At 35.5% G+C, this 18,931-nt stretch overlaps 2 protein-coding genes across 3 annotated transcripts; both read left to right on the top strand.

The window, feature by feature from the left end:
* The first annotated feature begins 3,583 nt into the window (after positions 1 to 3,583).
* LOC139812685 (uncharacterized) lies at positions 3,584 to 11,240 on the top strand. Its single transcript, XM_071777715.1, is given in 9 exon segments — positions 3,584 to 3,828; positions 4,073 to 4,323; positions 4,567 to 6,219; positions 6,859 to 7,617; positions 7,992 to 8,225; positions 8,299 to 8,675; positions 8,978 to 9,229; positions 9,314 to 9,491; positions 10,394 to 11,240. Coding segments are annotated over 8 exon segments (3,720 nt in total). The 5' UTR covers positions 3,584 to 3,828; positions 4,073 to 4,101; the 3' UTR covers positions 10,439 to 11,240.
* A 909-nt stretch (positions 11,241 to 12,149) lies between these two features.
* LOC139812686 (uncharacterized) lies at positions 12,150 to 17,606 on the top strand. 2 transcript variants are annotated; one of them, XM_071777716.1, is made up of 7 exons: positions 12,150 to 12,297; positions 12,467 to 13,558; positions 14,195 to 15,277; positions 15,647 to 15,880; positions 15,954 to 16,330; positions 16,633 to 16,884; positions 16,967 to 17,606. In XM_071777716.1, exons 2-7 carry the CDS (start codon positions 12,533 to 12,535, stop codon positions 17,208 to 17,210), a joined length of 3,216 nt encoding a protein of 1,071 aa, XP_071633817.1. In that variant the 5' UTR covers positions 12,150 to 12,297; positions 12,467 to 12,532; the 3' UTR covers positions 17,211 to 17,606. The 2 variants fall into 2 exon arrangements, with proteins under 2 accessions (XP_071633817.1, XP_071633818.1); XM_071777717.1 differs by lacking the exon at positions 16,967 to 17,606 and having other exon boundaries at positions 15,954 to 16,208; positions 16,633 to 16,772.
* Positions 17,607 to 18,931: the final 1,325 nt, after the last annotated feature.

Below are 18,931 nucleotides of genomic sequence, written 5' to 3'. Positions count from 1 at the left end.
TCATTTTTAATATCTATAACATACGCTAATCGCGGTATAATTTAGACTCGACTCGCGCTATTTTTATGTCAGAGCGTTTTACATTGTTGTTTATAGCAGTCGTAATTATCCTCGCCGTCGCGGTGGAGCTATAAAAAGAATGACGCGTCAGCGATTCGTTTATATAATTAGACACTTTCCCCGTCGCGGCCTCATTAAAATCAGTGTAACTAAGCGTGTGCGTGCGCCCCGGGTTGATCGATCGCGGTAAGTAAATTTCCATTGCGTCTCCTCGAAGCGGCCCCCACACTGCCGGGAATAGATTTTTCGCCCGGCTGCGAGATTTTTTTAAGTGCACTTGTCACACGAGCGCAGAGGCCTTCCGCAACAAAAAAAAACAGCTGATCGGGATCGTACCTTAAGGAGATTCTTAAGCACCACCTCGCTTCGCAGAAAGCTCCGAAATGAATTAATCACGTTGATTATATCAGCCAACATCCGCCTACATTTAATCTCTACGTTTATCGACAGCTATTCAATCTTCAATGAAGAGCAGAATGGACGTTTCAATTATTACGTTGCTGAATACGAAATTAATTTGACGTAAGAAATAATTTTGAATTAAATATCACACGCGAAAATCCCGCAAAAGGAATTTACAAACCCGCGAAAAATCAGATTAACGTTTCGGGGGGTAACGTTATCCTTCTTGGAATAATAAACACGGTGATAAAGCAAATAGTATTAAAGCCATAGGATAATGGTTTTCATATATAATCGCGGATACAATCCGTGTGCTTTGTAAATTAAGTTTGTTCAAGGGGAAGCATCGAGGCTCGCGGAATCGCGTCTTTTATTAGGTATCTTTCATTGAAACAATATAGTTTTGCTCGTTTTCACACGCGTAGTCCCCGATCTGTTAATTAGCTAAGGTATTATTAAAAAATTCGAGGCTGAAGATGTGAGAATAACGTGAGTATTATTAACGTGCGAAACGGGATATCGCAAAGAGATCTCGATATGGAGGTCAAAACGTCTGCGGGAAAACTGCAACGACTTCGCCACGAGCTCGTTAAGAGCCGTGTATTTTATCGGACGACGACGATGACCAGGCTTGCTTTTTTCCTTCAGACTCGATGCAAATAATAGTAGATTAAACCCATATATCGACGCGGCGCGATTGCGTTGGGGGCGTAATGACATTAAGTGACGTTGATTGTTATCAATGAATGCGCGACGATGCTCGTCAATGACACACACATTATCTGGATATATCGTTCATCATTTCGCCCGCGAATTTTATGTCTATACGTGTCGCCGATGCGCTGCACGGTAAAATGAATACAGATGCACCTCGATGATGCAATTTTGCGTGACACACGAAGGCATTTTGTCGAATATCGGTCTGAATCTAATTTTCCTTCTCCCCCTTCGTCTACTCTTCGGCATCCTCGATCATAGATATGTTTTTTCTTTACAAGCTATAATTTTAAAATCGATCATCCGGAGCAAGAGTGAGGGAGAGTTTAAATCAATTTCAAATTCATAGATAGGGGCTTATTGCAGAGAATTATTCGCACGCGGATTGTTCAGAAAAATTCTTTTCTATCTTCTCAAATTACTTTTTTGTTTATTGTACTCGCGGTAGAAACATTGAAATCGAAAGCCCCTACGCTGTTAAATATTAAAGGGTAAAATTTAAACCAATATTTTGTTATTTTTAATTATTATGTGTGTTGAAATTTATTATTTTAACACAAAAGTATTATAGTATTATTTTAACTCCATTGGTTTAGTTAAATTAACAGTGTTTTAATTAAATTAACGACATATTTTGAGTAGGAGCAATTGCGACTTAACAGGAATGATTAAAAATGATTCAAATTGAGTATAATTTGACACTACGAATTTAACAGTGTATGATATGTAGGCGAGTTCCAACAGGCGTTCTATCCTAACCGAGTCACGTGCCCCTGACAAGGGGCGATGATATATAAAGATATTTATATTCCGCAAGCTCTTTTTCTCTCTCGCTCTTTCTCCTCATGGAAAAAGTTCCGGTGGATAAAAACTACGGGTGAAATGCCTATATATACGAGAGTGGTAAGCAGAGTGCGGTTGATATATGTGCGAAGCGATATGGTAGACGAGCATAGCGGAAATTTATTTCCTCTCGATTACAGATTTCTTGGCGGAACCCAAATCGATTCGCTGTGTGTCGAGAATCTGATATTTTTTGCGGAAGATTTTCATTTTAAATACTCTCTGAAAGTTTAGTAATTAAGATTTTTTTCCAGCAAAGCTCTACTAAAAATCAGATGAGACTTCACTGTTTATTTGAAAAAAGTACGGCTTGAAAAAAATCATTTCTCGTGTAAAAGGGGTATGTCGCCCGTTGTCGTGCATGCTACATACAATTCACGTTGCGAATAAACGATGTATTAAAAATGGGTGTTTCTCCATCGTTTGGTTTATCAATCCCGATTTATCCGATTTCTGCACGAAATCCTTTGTCCGTTGTTCTCGCGTGTATATTTTTAATTAATTTTTTTTAGAACTGGATATACGAAGTTTTAATAATACAGCACGCACAGAACGCTCCGGTTGAATTATTTATACGTCGCGTCGAAAGCAGAATAAAAGCAGGGTGGATTCATTTCTATTGGTCAATCCTGCTAACTTTAACCGTCGGTTAAGCTAACCGTGGTTGGTGAAATTGGCCCTCAGGTTTCTCTCTGCTGTAACAATAAAATCGCACTCAGTGTGCGAGATCTTGGACGTAGAAAAAATTGACCAATCACATTTAAACAATTCGGCGATTGACCAATGCGATTATGGTTAATTCTTTCTCGTCCAAGATCTCGAAGCGATTTGTAATTTGACTGTTACTAACGTTTACGCGAGCGTTACTTGTATTTGCTCAATAATTAAGGCCATTGCACGTAACAAAGTTTTAGCCATAATCGTAATGCTGGGTCTACAATGCGAGTCGCAAAGTCGTGAGTCGCAAGAATTGACCAATCACAGTCGATTATTCTCCTCAAATTCGACTGTGATTGGTCAATTCTTGCGACTCACGACTTTGCGACTAGCATTGTAGACCTCGCATAAGACCGTAAGAAAATAAACCAGTCACAGTCGATTATTCTCTTCGCGCTCGAAGAATAATCGAGTGTGATTGGTCTATTTTCTTACGGCCTTATGCTAGGTCTACAATGCGAGTCGTAAAGTCGTGAGTCGTAAGAATTGACCAATCACAGTCGATTATTCTCCTCAAATTCGACTATGATTGGTCAATTCTTGCGACTCACGACTTTGCGACTCGCATTGTAGACCCAGCATGACGATTACGATTAAAAACTTTGTTACGTGCAATGGCCTTAATTATTGAGCAAATACAGTCAAATTAGCGCCGTCCTTTAGCGTATGTATATGTATGTATGTATGTACATACATATGTACGTCTTGTTGCGTTTTTTGTTGCCAAAAATTCTCGTTATTTTCAACATGGCGCAGCCAATCAAGTTATCCCACTTCCAGCAGGCGCGCACGCTCCCCCGCAACCCATAGCTTCTTCTTCTTTCTTCTCCTCTGTCCTATCCTGTTTTGCTTGCAAGCCGAACAAAGCCGAACTGCCGAAACAATCCGAAAATTCCGAAACGTAAATGAGCCAATGGCGCCCACCCAAGTTTCCGACGATAAGATAGGGGTTCACTCGGTCTGTTGAGAAAACGGAAAGTTCATCGTACGTTCTGAAATTGGTTGTTTTTGCATATGAGTAAAATGAAACGAGCCTGTTGCAGCCGTAAACAAATGTCAACAAAACACGTCAATAAGATATTTCATTAGGTAAATCATTATGGGCAAATTATATTTTCTTTCTCGCATCTTTCTGTAAATTTGCGTCTTTAGTAGCCTTTTCATGACACGTGTTCCTGTTTTCCTGAAGTCTGTTTTTTTTTTGTTTTTACGTTATTTTTTCCTTTTCTATATTACTGTATGTTTACTCTCCATAACCTGAAAGACGTTACAGATTTGAAAAATGTTTCCGCATCTTCGTTTTCATAACTTTTATTGTTCGTTAATTTTACAGGAAATTTCGAACGTGTGAACGGCGAAATTATGTACGAGCAGAGCATTAGCGAAGAAGATAGTGAAAGGCTACAAGAAAATTTGACGACGAGAGAACAGGATCAGCAGGATGCCGTCGGTGCCGTGATATACGGGTTGCTGGAGAACTTGGGCACTCTCATGGACGAAGACTTTGACTATACCGAAAATTCTACGGATAACCCAGCACCGTCCCCCTCCATGGAAGTTCAACCTGAGACACGTCACAATAAGGTTTCTGATGAAGTTTCTAAATATGAAACGCCGAATTCTTCCATGGAAAACACAAGTGCCGAAGTAATTAATGTTCCATCAGATTCTGATGACGACAGAGATTATTATTATTCCTCTACATCAGATTTGAATGATGTTTCAATTATTGATACTGTGAAAGCAGTAGCCGATGATACTGCAACTTCGAGCCCTTTTTCACCTCTGCCAGGTGAGATTTTTGTTGAACCGTCGGTAAATTTGCAGGATCAAGTTCCAGCTGTAGCTAGTAGCAGCGATAGACAGGCTACATCGGTTAGCAATAAGGTCCAAGATGGAGCTATAGCAGAAGTTGAGGAAAATAATAATGATGTTACGTACACGAAGACTGTTCTCAGGATGAAGAGACTGTCGGAGAGCCCAAGACCGGGATGCAGTAAAGATTCTGACGATAGATTCCTAAAGCCTGCAGATGACTCCTCTAATTCGGATGAATTGGTGAAGGATGCGAAACTAATACAAGTACTTTTACCCAGATTTAGTTACAAATTGATCTATAGAATGCTTAGCAACAATCAATTAGCGAGAAATCGTACGGAGCTTACGTTGTGGGACTTGTTACCGACGGAAAGGCCAGCGCCTCAATATTTTCGAAAACGAAAATCTTCGGATGAGATATGTATTGTGGAATGTAAAAAGAATTCCAATGTTTCTCTACAAAAAGATCAGGTAAATACAGAAACAGCCGTAGAAAAGACAGAGCAGCATGTGAAATCTATGGTGGTTGAAAATGTTGAAAAATTACAACATCAATCTGCGTCAACGGATGAGATTGAGGAAATGAAAAAGAATGTGCCTAACCTTAGCGGTGGACCAATCGCGGTACCGCTGAAAAAAGTATTTAATGTCGAAAAATTAGAAAATTCATTTGCGCCGTTTACGCGTAAGATTGAGGAAATGAAAAAGAATGTGCCAGAAGCGGCCGTCTCAAATGATACGAATAACCTTATCGCTGAACCAATCGCGATACCGCTGAAAGAAGTATTTAATATCAAAAAATTAGAAAATCGATTTATGTCGATACGTGGGTATGAGTATGAGGAAATGAGAAAGAATCTGCTAGAACGGCTAGAAGGTGTCACGAGTAATACGAATAACAATATCGCTGAACCAATCGCGATACCGCTGAAAAAAGTAACGTTAAAGTCGTTAAAGCTGGCCCCCCCCGCTGCTAAATGTGTTGAAACAATTGACGATATAAATAAAGATGTAGATAATTTAATGCACACGATTGCGCAGGATAAAAAGAAATCTAAATCACTTCCCGACAATAAAACTACATGTCCTGTAGCGCCGGTGTTGCAACCAGCTAAGTTAACACTTGAAACAAATTTCCAGCAATCCTCGCAAAACATTGAAATGCATTCTAAATCAGCAGTTCCTATTTTATCACCGCCAAAATTACGACTTGCTACAGAAAATCCCTACAATGTACATATTAATGCAATACCAAGTCCTATACTAGCACCTAAAAGTGCAATGCAAATGAATCACTACAGACATAGACACAATGCAAATCTTGATCCAAGTGCAAATTCATCTCCGATCATAAGGTTACCGGACACGTCATCAAGTAACAAAGAAGCATCTCGATCTAGCCATTCTAGCCACGTTCTTCAACCTCCTATAATAGTTTACCCAAACCGGCTTGTTCCACGAAACGTGTCGAATGTGTCAAGAAATATGGAAAGGAAAGACGCTCCATTAGCCAGTATATACACTGCAAACGTATCGCAATATTACAACCAACCATCTAGTTCGGCAGAAACCGCTCCAAACATCCCGGACCGCCAAAGAGCGAACAGCAGCAAAGCGTGTTATAATTTTGATCAGGAAGCGGGCGATGCGATTGAAAAACAGGTAAAAACGCGTGTATGTTTTGCGTAGGTTAGTCCAATCTACCTAAAAAACAATAATATTTATATGCCTGCATTTCATTTTTATTTGATTTTCAAGAAATAGGAAATGGGGTGGAGGGGAGAGATTTTGTTTCAGAGTACCGTAGGTGCAGGATACGCTGCGTTACATTTTCAGGCATACCGCTCAACCAAAGGTGCTCACGAGAATAATATTTACATTCCTGTGTTATGACTCCTTTTTTGTGACTCCTGTCTCGCACATTCTTATCGATGTCTTGACATGTCGTGTTTACCATTGGGTCGCGTTTTCAGTATACGTAACATATCGATCGCGATCGGTAGTCTCACGCAGTTCGAATCGAATTCGAAGGTTAACAATCGTAAAGCACGTGCGAGTTAAATAATAATAAAAGTAATGTTTCGAAAAGCTCTAGGTTGCAACAGTCCAGAGGTTTGAATTTTCAATTTACCCTTTCAATTTATGCTTTCATGAATTCTCTCCACTAGATTAAGCTCAAGTTTTATAAGCTCCTGTAAACTTACAATAGATTTCTTCCACTGCAGTTCACGTTTCAAATGAATAGATGTATAATCTTTATTATTACTGTAAATATATATTAATTAATTATTTTCTTTTCAGCAATCAATGCTGCCCGTAAATTATGGATATACTGTAGCTTCACACAGTGAAGCATTAGATAGAATTCCAAGCGTAACGGATCATGGAGTACAGCAGAAAGATGCATCAAAAGATGCTGATTATAAAGAAGTAAAACCATGTGAACGCAAGGAGAAACATATAGAAAAAAGTGCTGAGAGTACAAACATAATATTGAATGAAAAAGCTAATGCATTATACGTCAAATTAATACCCATGTTTCCAAGTGTAAAAACTCCTTATATTAAAAAGTTATGCCATGATTATACTAGAGATTATGAACATTCACTAAATGAGGCATGATTATTCGAGCATTTAGTTGACACGTTGCTCAATTGTGGCCAAGAGAATCTGAAAATACTCAAGCCATTTCCAGCTCCGAAAGAAGAACCCGACCCATCTTATGATATGAATGAGCAGTATGCTGATTTATTGACGATATTCCCCGACGCAGATCCTGTATATTTAAGAAAAATTGCTGAGGAACTTCATGGAAATCACGAACGGATTAAAGAATTTGTTCAGTCGAAAATTGAAAATCCGGATTATCCAACAAGGACACAATATCTGGCTAAGAAAAAGATTACAGAACAGCAGAAGCAGTATACGACGGATTTCAAAGTGCAACAGTTCTTAGAAATATTTCCAGATCCATTTTCATACTTTGAAAACGACAAGAGGAATTGCCAATTTAATCCGCACGCAATAGATTTTCTTAAATATTATTTCAGTAAATTGAGGGTAATCAGCTTATTTTAAGATACACATTAAAATATTCTTTTAAGTGCTTAATTAATTTTAATTCTTCATTATGGATTTTTCATTGTTATTGGATCACAGTATCACGGATTAAATTTTTCAAGTTTATTATTATTGTATTTCCGTTCTGTACGAAACTTAGCATGATGTATTACCTTGGATTTATTTATATTTATGATTTTGGTTACTTATCTTTGTCGCAATGAAATTATAATATTTTTCCACTTAAAATCTTTTATAATATGTATAAAATAGTAGGAAAACGTACCCGAATCTTTTGCTTAATATTACTGTTTTATCATTAAGCTGTTCAATATCTCGATATTAAATAATGTACATTTAAATATGCTTTGCAGGTAAATACATTGGTGAAAGCATACAGTAAATATACGAATAATTTGAGTTTAACTGCGAAGGCCCTGGAAGCTCTAAATCCCGATATGAAAACTAAACGGCAAAGTAACAAGATGGTTCTAACAGAAAATATACCGTTCCTTCAAGAATGTGCTTTTATACAACATAAAGCAGAACTTAGAAAATATCTGGACGAAATGAAAGCAAAAGAAGAGCAAGAATTTAATGAGCTTAAGGTACAAAATGTTCTAAAATAGAAATCACTATTTTGTATTAGATCATTATTTTTTACTAATTTTTTTCTGTCAGGCAAAAGGTCAGCTGTTCGAATGTCAGTGTTGTTACGATAACGAATGTATGCCATCAAAGTGTTCCACGTGCGAGGAGGGTCATATATTTTGCAACTCGTGTATAGTACGGAGTACCGATGTGGTACTGGGAGATGGCAATACACGTGTGGATTGCTTGTTAAAGTGCGGATGTGAATTTCCTATATCTGTACTTCAGCGAGTATTACCGCCAACTAAATTCAGTATCCTGCTTTGCAAGCGGCAAGAGGCGGAGGTAATAGCCGCCGGAGTCGAAGGCTTAGTGTCATGTCCATTTTGTCATTTTGCATCTATACCGCCACCGGAAGATAAGATTTTCAAATGCCTTAATCCGGAATGTATGAAAGAATCTTGTCGGTAAGTGTAATCCTGACGTTACTACTATAATTTTAATGTTATCATCGCTTTTCACTGTTATCAAATTCTGTGTCTGACTGAATTTAAGTGTCGATGAAGATTGTAAGTTTCAGAACAGTTCAGAATGTATCAAATACTTATTTCACAGAATATTGTTTTTGTTTTAACATAAATTTGCGAAGAAACATTTTGTTTTCCATATTATAATATGCATTTCAAAATACTGATGGTTCAGAACTCGGAAAAGATATTTAGAAGTAAACACGTGACTGCACATTACTAATAAATTGTTTTGGTATTAGATTATGCAAAGAACTTAATCACATTCCTCTGAAATGCAACGAAAAGAAAACAGAGTCTGCACGTAAATTCTTGGAAGAAAAAATGACTGAAGCTCTGGTACGAAAATGCTATCGTTGCAGCCGAATGTTTTTCAAGGAAGAAGGCTGTAACAAAATGACTTGTGTATGTGGTGCTCAGATGTGTTACATCTGCGACAAACCAGTAACTGATTATAAGCATTTTCAAGGTCAAGGAGCAGAACGCTCGAATCTGTGAGTTTTGATAATATGCAATTTGACATTGTGCAATCGAGTCGACATCATTTTACTTTACCCTTTTTTTTTTTTTTTTATTAGTTGTCCGTTATGGAGTGATGATCGTCGTATGAATGCCGAGTCTGTAATCAAAGTTTGTAAGGAAACTGTAAAGCAGATTAAAGAGAAAGATCCTAAAATCGATATAAATGTTGATGCACTTTTACCAAAGTTACCGCCTAAAAGCAGAGGACCTCATGATGATATTCCAAATCCAGTGGTATATATACAATCTGCATATCGAAATAAATACGCATTTAGGCCTGGTTACACCAACGTCGCTTAACTTGAACCTTAGCTTAACTCACTCTTTGTCTCTTTCTAACTGTTCCCCTTGGAAAGAGACGGAGGGTGAGTTAAGCTAAGGTTCAAGTTAAACGACGTTGGTGGAATCGGGCTTTAGTGGTTTAAAATACGAATATTATATGTCTAGAAAATATAATTTTTAACATGAAGCAAAAATTGTACATATTTGGCGAATTGTCAAATGTAAATTACAATTTATTTCTAGATTTATCACATTATCTACAGTTCGGAAAATGTAATAATTCCAAATTTATCAAAAGTATATGTACATACGTATAATATTTATGTTCTAAGTCACATTAGTGAATAAGATATTTTTAATGGTATATATTTCATATATTTTAAAATTGCATATTTAATTATACAGGGTGTATAATTAAAGCCTAAGGGCTAAGTAAGTACACAAAATTAAGGAAATTTTGTAGCTTATTTTAGGAAGAAAAAATCCTTTAAACATCCCCTAAACTTCTTTGTTTTCAAAATACGGGGGTGTCAAAGTTGTGAAAAAAAAAATATGAAAATTTCGAAAATCGGGAAAAAGGTTTAAAGAAATTTTATTCAAATTTGGTATGTGTACATGTGGCGTTAAAAACCATTTTCAGTACCAATAAAACATTTTTAAACGTTTTCCAGATTTTCGAAATTTTTATATTCTTTTTTACAACTTCGAAACCTGTGTTTTAAAAACGAAACATTTTAGGGCATATGTTTATAGGATCTTTTCTCCTTAAAATAAGCCACGGAATATTCCCCTCAATTTTTGTACTTGGGAAACACGAAACACCCTGTATATTAAGTTTTGAAAACTATTTTCAGGTACCCGATAGGAATGCGAGGAATGTGCACTATCCATTTGGATGACAACTTTTGCGTTACTATTAATTACGATATCGAAAACATATATATTCTTTACTCGTTTGGTTCTAAAATTTCATTTAATATTTTGTCATATATTATTAGAGCATTTTTTCTACATACAGTTTACAAATCTATTCTCGATACAATACAAGTAACTAGTTAAGATAGTAGTAGATGAGTCAAAACAGTTGCTAGTCTTGTCCAATCGTATGCAGTAATGTACATGATGATAAAAATGGAAGTACAAAACACAGAAGCAGGTATTATAATATATAAATTGAGGAATTGGACAGTGGAGAACAATTTTGATTTTGAAAAAAATAAGCATGGAGTTGGAATAAATTGAAGGAAAGCACTAAACGAGCATGATAAACTTTATTTCTGAATATATTTCTAATATTCAGCTGGCATATAAATAAAATAACAACTTACAACGTTACTACGCCTTCAATTCCTTAATTTATAAAACGCTATAAAACGTTATCCTAAACAATAAGCAACTGATATTTTAACGTAGTTTAGTGTTTTTTATATGATGTGATAAACTGCAACGTATTTTTTTATAAACGTGATGAATGTCATTTCTGATTATTTCTAGTATTCAGCTGGCGTAAATAAAATAACTCACATCGTTACCACGCCTTTAATTCGTTAATTTATAGCTATAAAACGTTATCGTAAATACAATAAGCAACTGATATTTTAACTTAACGTAATTTAGTGTTTTTTATATGATAAGATAAACTGTAACGTATTTTTTATGAGTTCACATATGAAAAATATATTTGTTCCTATTTTGTAGAAACAGTTTATAATATAACCCTTCTACTTCTTTTAGTTACATGCTGATGGATTATCTATTGTGTAGAGTAATTATTAGTTATAACGGAGTGCTGCTGCTTTTAGCTTTTAATACTTTCTAAATTTTCTTACCGTTCCCACATTTTTTGTTCAAAGCGTAAATTTATGTGCAGAAAGCGTTAAAGGTGCGGAGCAATAATAAAAACTCGTTGATTAATCAAATGTTATATATGTCTGTAATATACATTATCTGCGGTAACAAATATACGCGCGTTTGAGTTTTAAATGCACAATATTCTTTTATTTTTATAGACAGGATATATTTTCGATAAATATTTATTCGACGCACGTCTGTGCAACATTTCACGAACGTCTATTCACGAGGATCAGAATTGAATAAATTATAACAAAAAAGTAACATTTACACTCTGATAAAACTTCGCCGAAAGATTTTGCTTGAATATTCACTTTGCTGATTAAATTATGAGATATATGATGCAAATTAAGAAAAAAGAAACGTATTTTACATAGAAGTATCGTTGCAATTTCTTTATATGTGAAATTTGATGACCGCACGATTAGGTTATTAGTTGCCAATTAACATTTTGTCCGTTGCACCCAAGCCGAACTGCCGCCGAAAATTTCGAAACGTAAATGACCCAATGGCCGCGTTCAGCAGGCACAACACAATGCGAGTCGTAAAGTCGTGAGTCGTAAGAATTGACCAATCACAGTCGATTATTCTCCTCAAATTCGATTGTGATTGGTCAATTCTTATGACTCACGACTTTACGACTCGCATTGTAGACCTAGCATAAGAGCCAATCACGTTTGACTGCTACTGAGCGGCTTGCAGCGGCTTGGTCTGCTGAACGCGACCAATAATGGCGCCGCCCAACGCTCCCAACGATAAGATAGGGATCCACTCGGTCTGTTGAGAAAACGGAAAGTTCATCGTAACGTTTTGAAATTGGTTGTTTTTGCATATGAGTAAAATTAAACAAGCCTGTTGCAGCCATAAACAAATGTCAACGAAACACGTCAATAACATATTTCATTAGGTAAATCATTAGGCGAATTATATTTTCTTTCTCGCATCTTTCTGTAAACTTGTCTGTAAATTTGGGTCTTTAGTAGCCTTTTCGTGTTCCAGTTTTCCTGAAATCTGTTTTTTTTTTAACGCTATTCCTTTTCTATATTACAGTATGTTTACTCTCCATAACCTGAAAGATGTTACAGATTTGAAAAATGTTCCCGCATCTTCGTTTTCATAACTTCTAGAAGACTGTTCCCAGGATGAAGAGACTGTCGGAGAGCCCAAGACCGGGATGCAGTAAAGATTCTGACGATAGATTCCTAAAGCCTGAAAATGTAGAGCCTGATTTCGAGGAAATATTAATGGAGATGGAACAAATACATAAACTTCTACCTAGATTCAAACACAGTTTGATCTATCAAATGCTTTGCAACAATAAATTTGCAAGAAATCGTATGGATCTTGCATTGCAGGACTTGTTACAGACGGAAAGGCCAGCGCCTCAATATTTTCGAAAACGAAAATCTTCGGATGATATATGTATTGTGGAATGTAAAAAGAATTCCAATGTTTCTCTACAAAAAGATCAGGTAAATACAGAAACAGCCGTAGAAAAGACAGAGCAGCATGTGAAATCTATGGAGATTGAGGAAATGAAAAAGAATGTGCCAGAAGCGGCCGTCTCAAATGATACGAATAACCTTATCGCTGAACAAATCGCGATACCGCTGAAAAAAGTAACGTTAAAGTCGTTAAAGCTGGACCCCGTCGCTGCTAAATGTGATGAAACGATTGACGACATAAATAAAAATGCGGATAATTTAATGCACACGATTGCGCAGGATAAAAAGAAATCTAAATCACTTCCCGACAATAAAACTACATGTCCTGTAGCGCCGGTGTTGCAACCAGCTAAGTTAACACTTGAAACAAATTTCCAGCAATCCTCGCAAAACATCGAAATGCATTCTAAATCAGCAGTTCCTATTTTATCACCGCCAAAATTACGACTTACTACAGAAAATCCCCACAATGTACATATTAATGCAATACCAATAGTTTGCCCAAACCGGCTTGTTCCACGAAATGTGTCGAATGTGTCAAGAAATATGGAAAGGAAAGACGCTTCATTAGCCAGTATATACACTGCAAACGTATCGCAATATTACAACCAACCATCTAGTTCGGCAGAAACCGCTCCAAACATCCCGGACCGCCAAAGAGCGAACAGCAGCAAAGCGTGTTATAATTTTGATCAGGAAGCCGGCAATGCGATTGAAAAACAGGTAAAAACGCGTGTATGTTTTGCGTAGGTCAGTCCAATCTAACTAAAAATCGATTAAATTATACCTGCATTTCATTTTTATTTGATTTTCAAGAAATAGGAAATGGGGTGGAGGGGAGAGATTTTGTTTTAGAGTACCGTAGGTGCAGGATACGCTGCGTTACATTTTCAGGCATACCGCTCAACCAAAGGTGCTCACGAGAATAATATTTACATTCCTGTGTTATGACTCCTTTTTCGTGACTCCTGTCTCGCGCATTCTTATCGATGTCTTGACATGTCGTGTTTACCATTGGGTCGCGTTTTCAGTATACGTAACATATCGATCGCGATCGGTAGTCTCACGCAGTTCGAATCGAATTCGAACGTTAACAATCGTAAAGCACGTGCGAGTTAAATAATAATAAAAGTAATGTTTCGAAAAGCTCTAGGTTGCAACAGTCCAGAGGTTTGAATTTTCAATTTACCCTTTCAATTTATGCTTTCATGAATTCTCTCCACTAGATTAAGCTCAAGTTTTATAAGCTCCTGTAAACTTACAATAGATTCCTTCCACTGCAGTTCACGTTTCAAATGAATAGATGTATGATCTTTGTTATTACTGTAAATATATATTAATTAATTATTTTCTTTTCAGCAATCAACGCTGTCCGTAAATTATGGACTTACTGTAGCTTCACACAGTGAAGCATTAGATAGAATTCCAAGCGTAACGGATCATGGAGTACAGCAGAAAGATGCATCAAAAGATGCTGATTATAAAGAAGTAAAACCATGTGAACGCAAGGAGAAACATATAGAAAAAAGTGCTGAGAGTACAAACATAATATTGAATGAAAAAGCTAATGCATTATACGTCGAATTAATGTTTCCCGAACCCATGTTTCCAAGAGTAAAAACTCCTTATATTAAAAAGTTATGCCATGATTATACTAGAGACTATTATGAACATTCATTAAATGAGGCAAGATTATTCGGGCATTTATTTGAAACGTTGCTCAAGTTTGAGCGCCAAGAGGATCTGAAAAGACTCAAGCCACGTCCAGCTCCGAAAGAAAAACTTGACCTATCTTATGATTATAAAGAAGTAAAACCATGTGAACGCAAGGAGAAACATATAGAAAAAAGTGCTGAGAGTACAAACATAATATTGAATGAAAAAGCTAATGCATTATACGTCAAATTAATACCCAAGTTTCCAAGAGTAAAAACTCCTTATATTAAAAAGTTATGCCATGATTATACTAGAGATTATGAACATTCACTAAATGAGGAAGGATTATTCGTGCATTTATTTGAAACGTTGCTCACTTTTGAGCGCCAAGAGACTCTGAAAAAACTCAAGCCACGTCCAGCTCCAACAGAAGAACCCGAGATATCTTATGATATGAATGAGCAGTATGCTGATTTATTGACGATATTCCCCGACGCAGATCCTGTATATTTAAGAAAAATTGTTGAGGAACTTCAGGGAAATCACGAACGGATTAAAGAGTTTGTTCAGTCAAATATTGAACACCCGGATTATCCAACAAAGACACAATATCTGGCGAAGAAAAAGATTACAGAACAGCAGAAGCAGTATACGACGGATTTCAAAGTGCAACAGTTCTTAGAAATATTTCCAGATCCATTTTCATACTTTGAAAACGACAAGAGGAATTGCCAATTTAATCCGCACGCAATAGATTTTCTTAAATATCATTTCAGTAAATTGAGGGTAATCAGCTTATTTTAAGATACACATTAAAATATTCTTTTAAGTGCTTAATTGATTTTAATTCTTCATTATGGATTTTTTATTGTTATTGGATCACAGTATCACGGATTAAATTTTTCAAGTTTATTATTATTGTATTTCCGTTCTCTACGAAACTTAGCATGATGTATTACCTTGGATTTATTTATATTTATGATTTTGGTTACTTATCTTTATCGCAATGAAATTATAATATTTTTCCACCTAAAATCTCTTATAATATGTATAAAATAGTAGGAAAACGTACCCGCGAATCTTTTGCTTAATATTACAGTTTTATCATTAAGCTGTTCAATATCTCGATATTAAACATTTAAATATGCTTTGCAGGTAAAAACATTGCAGAAAGCATACAGTAAATATACGAATAATTTGAGTTTAACTGCGAAGGCCCTGGAAGCTTTAAGCCCCGATATGAAAACTAAACGGCAAAGTAACAAGATGGTTCAAACAGAAAATATACCGTTCCTTCAAGAATGTGCTTTTATACAACATAAAGCAGAACTTAGAAAATATCTGGACAGAATGAAAGCAAAAGAAGAGCGAGAATTTAATGAGCTTAAGGTACAAAATGTTCTAAAATAGAAATCACTATTTTGTTTTAGATCATTATTTTTTACTAATTTCTTTCTGTCAGGCAAAAGGTCAGCTGTTCGAATGTCAGTGTTGTTACGATAACGAATGTATGCCATCAAAGTGTTCCACGTGCGAGGAGGGTCATATATTTTGCAACTCGTGTATAGTACGGAGTACCGATGCGGTACTGGGAGATGGCAATACACGTGTGGATTGCTTGTTAAAGTGCGGATGTGAATTTCCTATATCTGTACTTCAACGAGTATTACCGCCAACTAAATACGGAATCCTGCTTTGCAAGCGGCAAGAGGCGGAGGTAATAGCCGCTAGAGTCGAAGGCTTAGTGTCATGTCCATTTTGTCATTTTGCATATATACCGCCACCGGAAGATAAGATTTTCAAATGCCTAAATCCGGAATGTTCGAAAGAATCTTGTCGGTAATTGTAATTCTGACGTTACTACTATAATTTTAATGTTATCATCGCTTTTCACTGTTATCAAATTCTGTGTCTGACTGAATTTAAGTGTCGATGAAGATTGTAAGTTTCAGAACAGTTCAGAATGTATCAAATACTTATTTCACAGAATATTGTTTTTGTTTTAACATAAATTTGCGAAGAAACATTTTGTTTTCCATATTATAATATGCATTTCGAAATACTAATGGTTCAGAACTCGGAAAAGATATTTAGAAGTAAACACGTGACTGCACATTACTAATAAATTGTTTTGGTATTAGATTATGCAAAGAACTTAATCACATTCCTCTGACATGCAACGAAAAAAAAACAGAGTCTGCACGTAAACTCTTGGAAGAAAAAATGACTGAAGCTCTGGTACGAAAATGCTATCGTTGCAGCCGAATGTTTTTCAAGGAAGAAGGCTGTAACAAAATGACTTGTGTATGTGGTGCTCAGATGTGTTACATCTGCGACAAACCAGTAACTGATTATAAGCATTTTCAAGGTCAAGGAGCAAAACGCTCGAATCTGTGAGTTTTGATAATATGCAATTTGACATCGTTGTGCAAGCGAGTCGACATTATTTTACTTTACCTTTTCTTTTTTTATTAGTTGTCCGTTATGGAGTGATGATCGTCGTATGAATGCCGAGTCTGTAATCAAAGTTTGTAAGGAAACTGTAAAGCAGATTAAAGAGAAAGATCCTAAAATTGATATAAATGTTGATGCACTTTTACCAAAGTTACCGCCTAAAAGCAGAGGACCTCATGATGATATTCCAAATCCAGTGGTATATATACAATCTGCATATCCAAATAAATACGCATTTAGGACTGCTTACACCAACGTCGCTTAACTTGAAAGTACACAAAATTAAGGAAATTTCGTAGCTTATTTTAGGAAGAAAAGATCCTTTAAACATCCCCTAAACTTCTTCGTTTTCAAAATACAGGGGTGTCAAAGTTGTGAAAAAAATATGAAAATTTCGAAAATCCGCGGAAAACGTTTAAAGAAATTTTATTCAAATTTGGCATGCGTACATGTGGCATTAGAAACCATTTTCAGTACCAATAAAACATTTCTAAACGTTTTCCAGATTTTCGAAATTTTCATATTTTTTTTTACAACTTCGAAACCTGTGTTTTAAAAACGAAACAGTTTAGGGCATATGTTTATAGGATCTTTTCTCCTTAAAATAAGCCACGAAATATTCCCCTCAATTTTTGTACTTGGGAAACACGAAACACTCTGTAAATTAAGTTTTGAAAACTATTTTCAGGTCTCCGCTAGGAATGCGAGGAATGTGCACTATTCATTTGGATAACAACTTTTGCGTTACTATTAGTTACGATATCGAAAACAATTATATATATTCTTTACTCGTTTGGTTCTAAAATTTCATTTAATATTTTGTCATATATTATTAGAGCATTTTTTCTACATACAATTTACAAATTTGTTCTCGACATAATACGAGTAATTAGCTAAGATAGTAGTAGATGAGTCAAAACAGTTGCTAGTATTGTCCAATCGTATGCAGTAATGTATATACATGATGATAAAAATGGAAGTACAAAAGACAGAAGCAGGTATTATAATATATAAATTGAGGAATTGGACAGTGGAGAACAATATTGATTTTGAAAAAAATAAGCATGGAGTTGGAATAAATTGAAGGAAAGCACTAAACGAGCATGATAAACTTTATTTCTGAAGATATTTCTAATATTCAGCTGGCATATAAATAAAATGACAACTTACATCGTTACTACGCCTTCAATTCCTTAATTTATAGCTATAAAACGTTATCCTAAACAATAAGCAACTGATATTTTAACGTAGTTTAGTGTTTTTTATATGATTTTATATGATATGATAAACTGCAACGTATTTTTTTATAAACGTGATGAATATCATTTCTGATTATTTCTAGTATTCAGCTGGCGTAAATAAAATAACTCACATCGTTACCACGCCTTTAATTCGTTAATTTATAGCTATAAAACGTTATCGTAAATACAATAAGCAACTGATATTTTAACTTAACGTAATTTAGTGTTTTTTATATGATATGATAAACTGCAACGTATTTTTTTACGAACGTGATGAATATCATTTCTGATTATTTCTAGTATTCAGCTGGCGTATAAATAAAATAACTCACATCGTTACCACGCCTTCAATTCCTTCATTCATAGCTATAAAACGTTATCGTAAATATAATAAGCAGCTGATATTTTAACTTAACGTAATTTAGTGTTTTTTATGTGATAAGATAAACTGTAACGTATTTTTTATGAGTTCACATATGAAAAATATATTTGTTCCTATTTTGTAGAAACAGTTTATAATATAACCCTTCTACTTCTTTTAGTTACATGCTGATGGATTATCTATTGTGTAGAGTAATTATTAATTATAACGGAGTGCTGCTGCTTTTAGCTTTTAATACTTTCTAAATTTTCTTACCGTTCCCACATTTTTTGTTCAAAGCGTAAATTTATGTGCAGAAAGCGTTAAAGGTGCGGAGCAATAATAAAAACTCGTTGAATAATCAAATGTTATGTTTGTAATGTA

Source organism: Temnothorax longispinosus, chromosome 5 (assembly GCF_030848805.1).
Source record: "Temnothorax longispinosus isolate EJ_2023e chromosome 5, Tlon_JGU_v1, whole genome shotgun sequence".
NCBI classification, from domain to species: domain Eukaryota; kingdom Metazoa; phylum Arthropoda; class Insecta; order Hymenoptera; family Formicidae; genus Temnothorax; species Temnothorax longispinosus.
This window is presented reverse-complemented; position numbering and strand designations above follow the sequence as displayed.